Here is a 14,878-nt window from a genome sequence, read left to right on the forward strand (position 1 = left end):
TAAAGTCTGAATTTATATGATAAAGGACCTTTAAGTTGATTTTCAATGGCTGCATCGTCTTTTTAAGAATGGCAGGGAAATGCCAAATTTTGAAAATGAGACTGATGTTGAAATTACAGTTATGCAACGCTACAACTGTCGGCATCAGTTATAATGACTGAGTGTCCCAAATCTTAAAATTGGTGCCTACTATTGAATGTTTACTATGTAGGGAAGCATGATTGAATGAAAATATTATTTTGACTTTTGTGAAAAAAATTTAAGTGGAGCCACATGAGCAGGAAAACAAGCTAATTCAATATAATCAATGCATTGTGATAAGACAGACTAGATGAGGACACGTAAGAACAATTAAAAAGCTAACTGATTGATAATCTACATCTGGCAAGAAGGTTTCTAAATGAGGGAGATTAAGAAAGAAATAGTTACTATGCGCAGGTCTTTGCAGTACAGCTTGGTGAACCAGGTGTTGTACGCAATGGATGCCACGATCACTGCCAAGTCCCTGGAATGGAGACACACACACACACACACACACACACACACACACACACACACACACACACACACACACACACACACACACACACACACACACACACACACACACACACACACACACACACACACACACACACACACACACACACACACACACACACGTATTAGTGTTCAAATTCTAATGTTTAAATTAGCAAACTCCATCTGCTCCAAACCATTTGATGTCATTGATCTATAAATCCACACCATCTTGGGCCAAACTTTTTCTTTGCTCCCTGTTTGGTAAAAAAAAAGCCGTTTATCACGCAGACGGGCAGAAACACAGTGAGCAGGGCTGCTTTCTAAAAGATGACTGATACTGCAGCCCTGCTGAGGCGGAGGAGCAGAAAATGAAGGCAAAAAAGAAAAGAGATGTAAAGATCGATGGCTGGGTCAGTGGATTATTCAATAAAGACACAGTTTGATCCCAGCTACAGACCTCAAACACTGCTATATCCAGTGCTGCACACGCAGACACAAAGTCCACAGACCATCTCATGAATATGTTTTTTGTTGTTGTTTTTTTTGTTTGGGGGGGGTGGGGAATCCTCCAAGGTCCAACTAAAGCCATACTGCCGCTACACCTGCTATACATCATCTGACAAACAAGCAGCAGCACAGTGAGAGGGGAGGCACAGAGAAAGAGAATAAACCCAGAGAGGAGGGAAGAAAGGATGATGGAGAAAGGGAGGAAAATACAAAGTGGAAGAAAAGAGAGGAAAAAAGAGTCATCTAGCCAGAGAGGGTCCTGTTTCCAGTAACTGCAGCAGCCAGGACATTACAGTTTATCTCAGAGGAGTAAAATGGCTACAGGCTGTGTTCCTTTTTCATTACCGATGCCTGGACTCAGACCAGTCCACTCTGACTAACGCAGCTGAGTCCCTGTGTGTGTGAGCAGATGATGCACATGTCAAGATTCATCATCACAACCGACTGATTCATGTTTTGACAGCAGGACATGTAATCGACCTCTATCATGTCTCACTTGGTCCTGCAGTGTGTTGGTCTTTATGTGTCAACTTGTACTTGTCGAGTACATGCGGACATGTTGGCGGCACAGCGGGTCATTCTGCTGCAGTTTACGTCTTCGCATTGATTAGTGATGGATAAAAAAACTGAATTTTGAGCTTTCTCGCTCAGCAGCGTGCAGGAATCAGAGGTGGCGAAGCAGACTGAAAGGTTAACAGTCACTTATTAGAGCGCTCGGGGAGAAATAAGCATCAATATCAGCAGATAACTTTCCATTTCCTACATGTGTGAGCATAAAATATTTATATATGGGGCAGAGTTTCTACAGCCCTCGGACATTTTTTTCCTTTTCCAATAACATTTGAAATAATTCTTCTTTGTCAACTTACAGTCTGAGTTATCAAACAAAAGGTATTCGAAGAAACCTCCTTCTGCTGCTGCTAGATGCCTGCTGGGACTTCTTCTACTTCAGCTTAACTAACCAAAAATGAGTACAAAAATATATTTCGCTTAAGCTTTTTTTACCGATGGTCTTGCTATTGATTTTTAGAAGCTTTAATTGGGTTTGCAGGTGTTTTCTCTCCGCAGCACAACTTTTCAGTCGAGGTTTGGTTTGAGGTTTATGTTATAATTAAGATCAGGGTTGTGTTAAGGGAACAGGTTAAAGCACAAGTGGAGTTTGAGAAACAACAAAACATAGATGGTCATTACTAGTACAGTTAGAAAATCTTAAAATCGTATTTTTGGCTGTATGTTAGCTGAGACAAATAAAGCTTTAGAGCAGAAGATGCACGAAGATCCTATTTTTAAAATTATACTCTCAATCATGTTCTGAATGGACTAAGGGTTGTTAACTGGTGAAAATAATTTTCATCATGGTCTCATCCAACTATCAAACTATTCTCTTAGCTTAAATTACACTATCTGCATCCAAGTGGCAGTCAAGTTCAGGGTGACACAAATTTCCATCACCCAATGCAGAGACCTGCATCTGGCCTAAAATTGACAACATGCAGTATGTGTATTGCTCCAGAGTGTGACCAAACAGTCAAGTGTGACTATTTTCATTGGGCGCACCAGCGCGCTTAAGATTGAGCAGGTCTGGATGTGCAGACATTTCCCTCTACAAAAACCCAACCTTCTGGATTTCCCCTGAATGTAGCGTTATTTGTCATAAGTCCATCTGAAATGCAGTACGGTGCAGTTAAGCCGAAACAAAGAGAGACCTGACCGGGACTGGCAGCGGCCGGCAGCTGAGCTGTCTGTGGGAGAACAAGATGGTAAACTAACGTGTTGGTAATTGCAGGTTAAAGACGGAAAGTTTTGTTTGCAGTTTTGTTTAAGGGCGAGGACTTTGCAGCCAAAACACCAGTAATGACAGAAACTGTCAAGACCACCTAAATGGCAGATAATGGCTCATGGTAAAGTAGTGAAGAAAATAAGTGGGTGAGCAAGAATGCGTGAGTGGCGGTGTGGCTGCTATCAGGGCAGAAAGACCTGTGAGCAGTATAAACTGAATGAAGACGTACATGAAAATTAAGATCCAATTTTGTGATTAAAAGTTATGCAGTCCTTGGAACAGAGTTTCTGAATTTCATTTAGATATATTTTGCAGATTGGAGTGACAAGAATGAGCTGCAATTTATTCTCAATTGTGGTAAAGGTGTTTCAGAGCTCTTCAATTAGCTGTGTAGAATGAAGCAGGATGCTGTTTGAGTCTTCAGTCGTTTATACAATGTGTGACTACGTTACAAGTGTGTGGGGGAACTGACAAAAAAAAAAAGGTATCACTTAAAATGCATTATTGTGGGGCCACAGGGCGTGGTGAGACATTTTGGGTGCACCTACATGAAAACATTAGTCTCAGCTGCATTTTTCTGGTCTGCGGTTACTTTCCCCACCAACCTGTCTATGCTGTTCTTTTCTCTCTCTGCTCTCCTCTCATCCTAACCGGTTGGCAGATGGCTGCCCAACTCTGAGCCTGGTTCTGTCGACGGCTTTCTTCCTGTTAAAAGGGAGTTTTTCCTTCCAGCTGTTCTGCGTGGGCATTGCCAGGTTCAATTGTTGTTGAATTGCCAGGTTCCTCTCAGTAATGTTGTAAGGACAATGTTTGGTGCCCTGACTTTAGATTTGGTGCGATATAAATATAATCAGAAAAATATGAATCAATTATTATTAGTTTCCTGAAACTTGTGATTGAACTTGAGTGAATAGGATGAAATGTACACACAAGACATGGTTTATCATCTGGTGAGCATATAATATGTCCAGTAAATGTCATGGTTCTCTGTCAACAAGGCTTTTATATTTCTTATGCACTTGAAATTTATTTTTTGTGTGTATTCAGAGTGAAAGACAAAAGGTCAGTCGCCGGAAACATTTCATACATCATATTTTACCAGATTGGTAGCACCAGAGAAAAGAAACTATTTAGAATCATTCACCAAGGACTATAAATATTTATAGTAAATTATATGTGCTGTAAAAGTTTGACAAACCAATCACCCTCTCCAGTGGGGGATTCCAAGCATATGCATACTTTAACTCAGATTAAACAGGTGTAATAGTGACAGCTGAGGCAGATGGTCACAGTGTGTTGTGGAGCTGAAATTCAAAATCAAACCAATTAGAAAGTTGGGAAACAATTGTACACTGTACCTCGACTATATATAGGTGCAAGGACACAGAACACTGACTGTCAAACCAAGAGGTGCCACCACAGGTTCTCGAGGCAGAAAAATCTAACACTTTTTCTCACACACACACACACACACACACACACACACACACACACACACACACACACACACACACACACACACACACACACACACACACACACACACACACACACACACACACAAAACAAACAAATACTGTATATCCGAGCACAAAATCTCCACTTAAATTCCCACACTGACTGACTTTCTCCTTCTGCAAGATGGTGTCAACCTGCAGTGGCCAGACAGAACCATCCATGACAGGCAGTGTCTACGAGAGTCAGCGTCGAGTGACTCAGCTGAGGAAAATGAATGGGGAGAAAGTACAGGAAGTGGATAACAAGAAGATGAGACGGGGCCGGAGAAAAAAGGTGTCTGCTTTCAGTCAAAGGGAATAAGCGGAGACGGTGTTTGGACGGGCAGCAGTCAGCAGAAAAAGTCTCGCTCTGTCGCCCGCGGTAACGGTAGACGGGCTCAATCAGGGCGAGATGGAGGGAATGGAAATATAGAAGGACAAGGAGGGAAGAAGAGAGTAATGCAGCATAAATAGCCTCTGGCACATGATCATGGAAATACCCATTCTTCTATCCTTTCTTCTACCACTTGCACACTTGCTGGATTACTTTGCGCAGTTGTTTTTTTGTGTGATTTAGGTTGCCACATCTTTGCTTCTATCAATTTTGATTGGACACTGCCTCACTAAAGGCACTAAAGAGACGCTGAGAGAGAGTCTTGAGTGTTGGATTGTGGTTAGATTGGCTCATTAATATAAGCATAGGCAGGCAGCTTCCTTTTTATCACAGTATATAAAATAAAACGTGGAAAAACAACTGCATGGCAGTGATTTTGGCTCTCAATATGAAATGCATTAATGTATTCATGAGTTGCTGCTGCAATCATGTTTCTATGAATGGCTTTTTGATTTACCAGCATTGCAAAGCTTCGCTCCTATGATGAGATATGCATTTTTAAGTGTGAGCATTTCCTCTCTAGTCAGGAGTGTTTTGTTACTGCACAAGAAAGTAAAAACAAGTTCAAAGGCCTCTGGATTTTTTAAGGACAAAACATCCCTCGAACAAAAGGTGTAGTCAGCTAGTTTGAGTTCTCCATTTGCATGTCAAGCGTCAAATCTTTTTATGATCGGCAGCTCTTGGGCAACACTTCCTCAATACGTCGAAGAAAGGAAACAAGAGGCTTTGTTTGATACCAGCGGGGAGGAAGGGGAGAACATACTTGGCATCTTTCAGCTGTTTATGAGCCAGGGATTCTGCCTCTGACAAGCATATCATTCCTTCTTCATGATGTTTACCAAACATCTAACAAAATCCCAACAGAATCACAGGACAAGAAGTCAACCAGAGAGAGAATAGAGGAGTAATGTGGTGAACATTTTACCAAAGGAGAGTCTTGTTTTACAAATAGCCACTGTGATGGCAGATAAGATTTGGAGTGACAGCTGATGAGATGCACCGTACCGTCGGGGAAACATTTCTGTAAAACAGCATGATGCAGAATGAAAAGTCTTCCCAAACTACAGGACTGTCAGAAAGTATTAGGACATTATTATTTTGGTGGCCGTGTGCTCCGGAGCAGAGGAATTTATAAGAAACAATAGCTGAGGTTTAAGTGCTGAATATAAGCTTCGGTGACACTCCCTGTGATTTCAGTCTTGGTTGACTTGGTGACAAATAACATCTGTTTACAACACACCCAAACAAACTGATTAGTACAGTAACACTGAACCCATTACAGTAATAAGATGACACTGGTACTTCCTAATGTCTGTGTGTAGCACGCATTGCACACATCGAGTGTATGTGTGTGTGTGTGTGTGTGTGTGTGTGTGTGTGTGTGTGTGTGTGTGTGTGTGTGTGTGTGTGTGTGTGTGTGTGTGTGTGTGTGTGTGTGTGTGTGTGTGTGTGTGTGTGTGTGTGTGCGCGCGTGAGCGTGTGTGCGTGCGTGTATGTATAACACGAGGGCATTTACTGTGGTCCTCACAACTTTAAATGGCAGTTTGAGGATTAAGACTTTGTTTTAGGTTGAAGGTTGGAGTTAGGTCAAGGTGAGGGTTAAGGTTAGGGGCAAGGGGATGTTTTAAGTCAACGAGCGTCCTCATAAACATAGAAAGACCAGTGTCAGGGGAAAAACTTTTACATTCTTATCTTCTGCAAGGTCCTGAATTAATTTGCAGATTTCAACAATCTGTTCTTGCACATTGTTAATCATTTTATGGTCTTCCTTGCTAAGTTGCCAAATCACAATGGAAAAACTTTGCCACAAGAGCAAAGTGCAGCTCCAGACTGAGCAGCATTTTAGATTTGAACAGGGGAGACATTGTTTGACCCGATACATCTGCAAGTCTTGCAAGAGAAAAGTAAAGTATTTCAGGATTTCTGTATACATGAAAGCTTGTTTCGTTCCTCATCATCCAGACAGAACTGCAGCACTGAACTCCAGCACTGAACTCCAGCAATTACAAAAGCACAAGTCTACAAAACTTTCAGCCGACTGATCAGACGAAGAAAATAACTTGGTCTGTAACTTTTTCATTTCAAAAGACCTGTGCCCATACAGCTCTGTGGATAACAATGAGTTTCTAGGCATTTTGCTAAGAAGGTATTTTAAACATCATATTGGTGGCAACCCAGTGGAGAAGCTTTGTTCAACAACTTCTGTCTCTACAATAGAACCTGTATGTGAACTGGACAACCCAGTTGCACTCTAAAGCGTGTAATATACCCGCCAGGCCACTAAAGGATACAGTGTCTGTGTCACGTTTTGCTTCGCCTAAGCATGACAACGTAAGGGGCCTTATGTTTAGCCATCAAAAATACTACTTGGGTATTGTTAGGAAAAGTTTTTTTCCTCATGGCACTCTTACTCGACTCCTGGTGTCCTGGGTGACAGTCCTGGGTTTAGGGTTACTACTACTACTACTACTACTAATCGTTCTTCATCACTCTTGTACTTCGTCACATGACTTCTTTCTACGACCCCGGTCATACATGTTTTTACTTTTCACGCCTACATGAAGCAAAATGTGACACTGACACGATACCTTCTAGTGGACTGACGGGTGTATTACACACTTTACCGTGATAGTGCGCTGGAATTGGAGGACTAGTGGATAAAATGGCTGGTCGTAGTTAGCTTGAGAATGTACTGACCTTCACTCAAAGAAAAGAGTTTTGCTGACTCCTATAACAAAAAAAATTGGTTTTCAAATTGTCAAAATTTCTCTGCAGTTACCTTTGTGCAACAACACCACTAGTTTGGAAGCCAATTATGGTCCAGTATAAAACTAAACAACGAGGATGCCATGATATAGTTTCCAGCACACTTACACCGAGGACGGACTTTCAAGTGAAGAACAAGACAGCTTTTGTCCAGCAATTAAGACTCTGAAATGAAAAATATTTGCACTTTCCTCCTCATCATTGAACTTAAAGGAAATTAAATCTACACTGAGCCATCTTGACTGGCAAAATAATGTAGCTGAGTAGGTATTTCTCTTTCTGAAAACCAGACTAGAAAAATAAAAAAATACCACTGAAAAGGAGAAAAAGAAAATTGAAGGTGTCTGCAGTAGAGTTCTGGCAGAGCATCACAAAAGGATAATGCCAAATGTCTGGCTGATTTCTGTAACCTGCGGAGAGCAGCCAGAGATCGACTGCTGAAGAACTGACAAATTTCAAATATAATGAGTTTGTGTTAACTTGTCCAATTACTTTCTGTCCCTTAAATGCGCCCAGATGCAGATGTAAACACCCACAAATGAATGCTGAAAGTCAGCATTTAAAACTTCCTCTTCATCGCTTCATTTCCAATCCATTGTGCTGGAGTACGGAGCCAATGCTGACTGCAGTGTGTACACGCTGCAGTCTGAGTTTGGCAGAAGTTTATTGTGTCTTTCCCCTCAGTGCAAGCTTGCACAGTGTAATGAGTCTGTGTGTGGTTAAGATGTCAGTAAACTGTGTCACCTGCTGTCAAGATGGCTGAAATCCAGTAGGTTGAACTCCCGGTTGTCCTGAGAGTGGTAGATGGTGTCAACATCCTGGAACAGAGAGCAGGAGAGAAACAATAAACAGAGTGATACGAGACAGCAACACAAAAAATATGATATTTATTCTACTGTATAAAAAAAAAAATCACTAAAAGCTAAAAAAACAAAAAAACAAAAAAACAAAAACAAAGAACAAACAGTACAATGGGAAAAACTGGGGATTTCACCAGGTAAAATTGGTTTTGTTTTTAGTATAAATTGACCACCTTGTGCTTTCTTAGGCAGATCACTGGATTTAATTCAAGTAAATGTAATTTGCCTTTTCCTGATCAGCATCTTTGTCTTTGAGTTACTTTTAACTAGATACGAGGAACATGTCTGTAAACGTTCCCCTACAAGGTTATCAGAACCTGACTTTAAGCAGTGTGTCTTGAAACTAGAATTACTCAAACTATAAAGATTTCCAGACTACTTTCAATTGTCAATAAATGTTAATTAATTTCTGTGTTGGCTGTGGCTCAGATTGTAGAGCAGGTTGCTTAGTATTTGTAAGGTCAATGCTTTGATTGCCGGTTTCTCCACTCCTCATGCTGAAAACACTGAATCCTGAGACGGTCCTGATGGCAGGCAGAACTCCAACATTAGTGTGTGTACTTGTCTAACTATCTTTGAGAGGACCAGGTTTCCTTTTAGACTATCGGAGTAGCCCTTCAAACTGTGTTTTGAGGGTTAAGACCTGGTTTTTAGGTTCAAGGTTAGAATTATGTTTAGGTTCGGGTAAGGGTTGGGTTTAGGCACATAGGTGTGGTGGTAAATGGCTAGGGAATGCATTATGTCAAAAAATGTCCACACAAAGATAGCTGTACGAAAGTGTGTGTGTGTGTGTGTGTGTGTGTGTGTGTGTGTGTGTGTGTGTGTGTGTGTGTGTGTGTGTGTGTGTGTGTGTGTGTGTGTGTGTGTGTGTGTGTGTGTGTGTGTGTGTGTGTGTGTGTGTGTGTGTGTGTGTGTGTGGTTGACTGAGAAGGAAAAGCTGTAAAAGATTAAGGTCTGATTTAAAATCAAATATGGATTTAAACTTACCTGCTTCTATACCTACTCTATTGTTGCTGTGTTTAATTGCATATGTTCTTATGAATTGAATTTTGTTATATTTTTTAAATTATATTTTAACATGTTTTTATGTTCCTTCATGTCTGTTTTTATGTGGAAAACTGCATGTTATGTTCTTGCTGTAAAGCACCTTTAGCTAAATTACTTGTATGAAAGGTGCTATACAAATAAAGTTGTATTAATATTATTATTACCGTTATCACTACTCCACCAGTAGTAAGTAATTTCCACTTAAAATAGTGATTTATTCTCTTGTTTCTTGGCAATCATTCTTTTTAGTGTGCTAAAATTAAGAATTATTTACTCATATTCAGTGTATTTCACTTTTGATTAAAAAAAACAACAGCCTTTTCCAATTATTTTAAACCTTTGAACACCAGACAGTGTTCTTATTTCTAGACTGAAACAAGCATATTTCAAGATTTCTTGTCAAGTAAAATGAACCTGCTGCATTGACGGATCATTTCACTGGTATTAAGTCATTAATTCCTCAAGTTCAGTGTTTATTTCTTGCATTTTGGCCGAGCTTTTTGAGCAGTGTATAACCAGAATTGTTTCCTCACCCACTGCACTTCTTCTTTGCAGCCGATACCGTTGTAGTCACAAAGAGCGGCATAGGTCTCAGAAAAACCTCCTGAAATATGGAGAGGCGAAGAGAACAAATCAATCCAAAGCAGATTGGAACAAATCAGACATGGCAAAGATAGAATGAAGCAGGGTGGAGGACATGGAAAGAAATGGAGAGGAGAAAGGATGCAGGGTGAAGATGAAAGAAGGAAATTGAGATAGTCAGCAGAGAGAGAGAGAGATTCGCAGTAAATATTGAGGTGAGATGAAAGTACGGCACCATGAAGGAGCGCTTCTTGTAGATTAATGGGATTACTGGCAGAAAGCAAGTGCATCCAATAACTTTGGTCTTCTGACCCACTTAAGGACAAGTCTCCAAAATGACTTGGTGCAAGTTAGTAAGTGAGTGGGTGGATGGACTCTGAAGTGCTGTCTGTGTGGACTCTGTGTACGTGTGTATAAGTGTGTGTACGTTTGAGTGTGTGTGTGTGTGCGTGCGTGCGTGTGTGATGCAGTCAGAAGGATTGCAGAGACTCACCGCAGGTTTTCTGGGGTTCTAGTGATGATTCAGAGTTTGGTGAAAACTTGTGAGTCCCATCGGGCAGGTCTCCCTCTGCTCGGCAAATAGGAGGACTGAAAGAAAACAACAGAGAGAGGAGAGGATCGAAGCAGCTTTGTAGATTTGTGCTCTGGCCTAAGGTTGGCTCCAAAAAGCTTCTGGCTCCCTAGACTCCCATTCAACTAGTCTCATGAAATTCAAAGTTAATAGAATTTCTCCACGAGTAATTGCATTTTTCTAGCTAAAGTCACTTCTTATTAATAATAAGACCTAAGACATTGTGGACAGTCTTTTGTCCTGCCTTCATAAAATGCACAAATGAGGAGCGGACATCAGTGGTTGTCCTTTCATTCAAGTGGGAAGCAGCAGTGTCGGTACGGTGTATTATAAAAATAATCCCGTCATTAATTCTAAAATAAACTTCAAAAAGCTGTGTTTTGGGGGGGCGTGTCTGTTTGATTGACAGGCCTGTGGGGCAATCAGGTTACGGCTATCGGTGGGTGGGACAAAGTATCGACGGGTTTCCAATCAGATCAAGACAGATCCAACACTCCACTAATTTTTCTAAATACCACAGTAGAAATATACACTTGTGGTTGAAATTCTTTGCCGGAGCCTGGATGGCTTGGTCCCTTCATACCACTCGCAGTCGTCATAATCAAACACAGAGTCTTTGGAGTCTGATGCAATGTGGATATATTGAAATAAATTTAAACTGGTTCAGGTCTGGACTTTGTCCTCGGGGAGGGGCCCCATCTGTCATGTGTTCACCGAGTCTTCTTCAATACATTTGAAATTGCTTGCTTCCTCATCAGCTGCTACTCCGTGGTACAATGTACACAATGATTTTGTCAATCATCTGCCTTTGTGCTGAAACCGGTTTTATCTAACATCCCACAGATTTCAGACCACAAGACATTCAGAGAGCAACATGTAGTTCGATTTTCTATCCTTTAATACTGACTCATGATTGACACACCGTCCAGCTATTCTCAGTTTATACATTTTGTGCTCTGATGCTACACAAATCAATACTTCTATCCACTTAGCTTTAAAAAAATTCAGATTCAATCAACAACTTAAGTGGTGAGTGCAAAATTGTCCACACACTGTCTTTGTGTGTGTGTGTGTGTGTGTGTGTGTGTGTGTGTGTGTGTGTGTGTGTGTGTGTGTGTGTGTGTGTGTGTGTGTGTGTGTGTGTGTGTGTGTGTGTGTGTGTGTGTGCGCGCATATACATGCATGCATGCTGGGGAAGGGGTATCTTCAAAAGAATGCTCAAATAGTCCCCAGTGAAAATCAAATTGTATTTTCGCCCAAAATGCCCATCCCTAATAAAAACCACTAGTGGTGCTTAAATAGAAGTCAAGGGACCCCCAAAGTCATTGCAGTTCGTGATCAGGGCCCCATGGATATATGTATTTATTTCCACAGCAATCCATCCAATAGCTGTTGAGACATTTCATTAAAAAGCCATAATGCACCCAAGTGTATCAAAAAGTATATCATCTTCTTTATCTATATGCTCTGCAGGGTCACTAACCTGGATAAGGACTCTGGTCTCAAGTTGAAGGGGAAAAAAGTGGTTGGTAAATATTATACTTTCTCCTCCCTCAGCTGCAGCTGAAGTGCCCTTGAGCAAAGCACTGAACTCCCAGACGTTTAAGTGGTGCACTCCAGTGCCCCAGAGACTACATACAGGTTGCTCCTTAGTGTAAATGATTGAGTATAACCCTCCCATTCCCTGCTAGTACTCCTCCTGCAGAACATTAATATCAAAAAAATATCTCAAGCAGATTCCAGTTGAATAAGGAAACCAAAGGAGCATTTGACTTGCACATTCAGGAGCTAAAATTAGCTTATGCCTACTAAACGAAACACAGCTACATAATATTTTTGAAATTTTAACACTGTCTTATTTGCATTGGCAAGATGCTAATTTGCAGCAGGCTTGTCTTTCATTGATTATAGCTGCTCCAGTCAGAATAAAGACGTAACGTGAACATCTGCGGAGTGGAAACTGCTTATGACGGTGCTTTAGTTGTGAATAAATAACACGTAAAACTGTAAAATTGAATCCCTGAGATGCTATTTCAAGCTCCCTGCAGCATTTGTATAAGAAGAAACATCAGATTACTGGTGTTCTCTATGAAAATATTTTTCACCCCCAAAAAAACCACATTCAGTAAGCAGAAAAGAGTAAGGACAGGGATCATAAAGTAAATACTGTATCCATACATAATACTGTGCTGTACCTGCTTTGGCTTTTTGATAGGATTACACTGATATATTGTTGAATTCTAGACACACCATCCTTAATCCCATTTGTCAACAAATCACACACAACACCTAACCACATCCGTGACCTTAATCCCTACCTTATTTGCACCATCATCATCATCCGGCTTGAGAACGTGTGTGTGTGTGTACGTTATCTTCATATTATCTGTATTCTGTACTTCAATGCAGCAGAAGCAATCGGTTAGAAGGCCGCGCAGTCAAACCCACAACAACGCCGCTCCCTCTGTTCTCTCCATAGTCTCTTTAAATGTTCGCATTGAGAAGCAATCATCCGCCGTGCTCCCTAATGGAAAAGAGTCATTGGGAAAGATGACCGTGTGGATGTAGCCTTGTTGAGCACAGTCAACCCTATTGCTGTTAGAAATTGTAGATGAGGCTCGAGAGAGAGAGAGAGAGAGAGAGAGAGAGAGAGAGAGAGAGAGAGAGAGAGAGAGAGAGAGAGAGAGAAAGAGAGAGAGAAATAGAGATAGATAGAGATAGAGATAGATGGAGAGAGATATAGATAGAGAGAGAGAAATAGAGATAAAGATAGAGAGAGAGAGAGAGAGAGAGAGAGAGAGAGAGAGAGAGAGAGAGAGAGAGAGAGAGAGAGAGAGAGAGAGAGAGAAAGAGAGAGAGAGAGAGAAATACACTCTCAGATCTGTCAGGATGCTCATGCAATCACGTGATTGCGGGACAAACATTTCCGAGACTTGAAGGCAACTCTATCCAGGCCTTTCTTTCATGCGTGTCCTCCGCATTTTTCCTTTCTGTGTGCAGAGGACATTCAGCGCCTACTTCAGGATTTTGAGCGGAGTATGAATGGCTTTGTGACTGCAGGGTTGAGTCTGTAGTTGGCTGTGTGCTCTGCTACTCGCTGCTTTTACTACATAAACTGGTAGAAAATAATAAACAAATTTTTTTTAAAAAGTGCCTTCAGGTAACGGCCTACTCGGTGTCAGCTGGCTGATTTAATCCTCGTGATTTCTGGCTGGTAAAGCGCACTGTGACACAGAAATGAGCTGGATACAAACTACAGCAAAAACAAGAATGACTGTTGAAGAGGGAAGCAGCCCCAAAGTGAAGCTGTCAACTTGCCAGCACGCTGTCGAGTGCCGTTAACGTTGGCCAACTTGTCTTCGCTCCTCAGCGCGTACAACACAAAAAACAGAAAGGACTTTGTTTCTCTGCTCGAGATCAGGGGAGGCTCCGAGATGCTTACGCGTAAATGGAGTTGTTGAAGACTCTGGACAGGGCGTAGTTGATGTGGCTGACCATGTGATCCAGCTGGTCCTGGGATTGCAGTCTCAGCGAGTAGGTTGTCTTGTCTGTATCGATGACCACCTGCACACGGACAGGACTGTTTTTTTCTACTGCAATTCTTTACACCGCTGTGCAGGTCCAAACAACAGGCAAAAAAATGTCTCTCACCTGGTGTTCGGGGTAGGTGTTCATTGCTCTGATTTCCAAAAAGTTGAAGGTGACCTCCATCTGAAAATATCAGGAAAAAAAATATATAACCGTGAGCCACACTGACGCAGTCCATCTTCAAAAGGAGAATTACTTCTTCAAACAACTTGTATCTTATTTTCTTTGTTTGGCCCACTTTCTTTGTGTCACTAAAACATTGTACTCATTAAAGCAACTGCTGAGATTTGGAAATGCAGTGATATCACTTAAGGAAGTCAAGCTGGGGCAAGAAACATGAGTAATCATACAATTGTAATAAAAAAGTTCAGAGACTGTTGCACGCAAACGGAGCACAGCAGTCATTCAATCAACATCAGCACCTGAGTTACACATATTTTTGTGACCACTTGTACGAGTTCATGAGATTTCACCATTGAACAACAGCAGTGAGCGCACATCAAAGGTTGTGTGAAGTCGTCAACAGAGACCCTTGCAATTCTTCAGAAAATCTATGACAACGTTTTGAGTGGCATTTAAGTTTCAAGATGGGCGCTGTCCAAGACTTAAAGAAGGTGCGTCAGATCAGGAGCAACCAGGTGGGTTTTCTTTACCATTTGTGAAGTTGTGCACCATGAATTCGTCCCCCGGTGTCAGACCGTCAACACCGAGCTTCACTGTGACGTTCGGAGGGAAACATTAAATGTAAACGATCTGAACTGTGGC

The 14,878-nt window shown here is 41.3% G+C and overlaps 1 protein-coding gene across 4 annotated transcripts in view; it reads right to left on the bottom strand.

The window, feature by feature from the left end:
- Positions 1-14,878, bottom strand: part of carmil3 (capping protein regulator and myosin 1 linker 3) — an 89,290-nt gene that overhangs the window by 58,606 nt on the left and 15,806 nt on the right. For all 4 annotated transcript variants that reach the window (XM_069711350.1, XM_069711352.1, XM_069711351.1 and 1 more), the window contains exons 4-9: positions 14,177-14,236; positions 13,968-14,089; positions 10,448-10,542; positions 9,906-9,976; positions 8,210-8,283; positions 430-505 (exon numbers count right to left, since the gene is read on the bottom strand). In XM_069711350.1, coding sequence (XP_069567451.1) covers positions 430-505; positions 8,210-8,283; positions 9,906-9,976; positions 10,448-10,542; positions 13,968-14,089; positions 14,177-14,236 — 498 coding nt within the window. The remainder of the gene's footprint in view (positions 1-429; positions 506-8,209; positions 8,284-9,905; positions 9,977-10,447; positions 10,543-13,967; positions 14,090-14,176; positions 14,237-14,878) is intronic.

Source organism: Brachyistius frenatus, unplaced genomic scaffold (assembly GCF_029030835.1).
Source record: "Brachyistius frenatus isolate BFR_SWC_R1_liver_20210118 unplaced genomic scaffold, ASM2903083v1 Contig_99, whole genome shotgun sequence".
NCBI classification, from domain to species: Eukaryota; Metazoa; Chordata; class Actinopteri; family Embiotocidae; genus Brachyistius; species Brachyistius frenatus.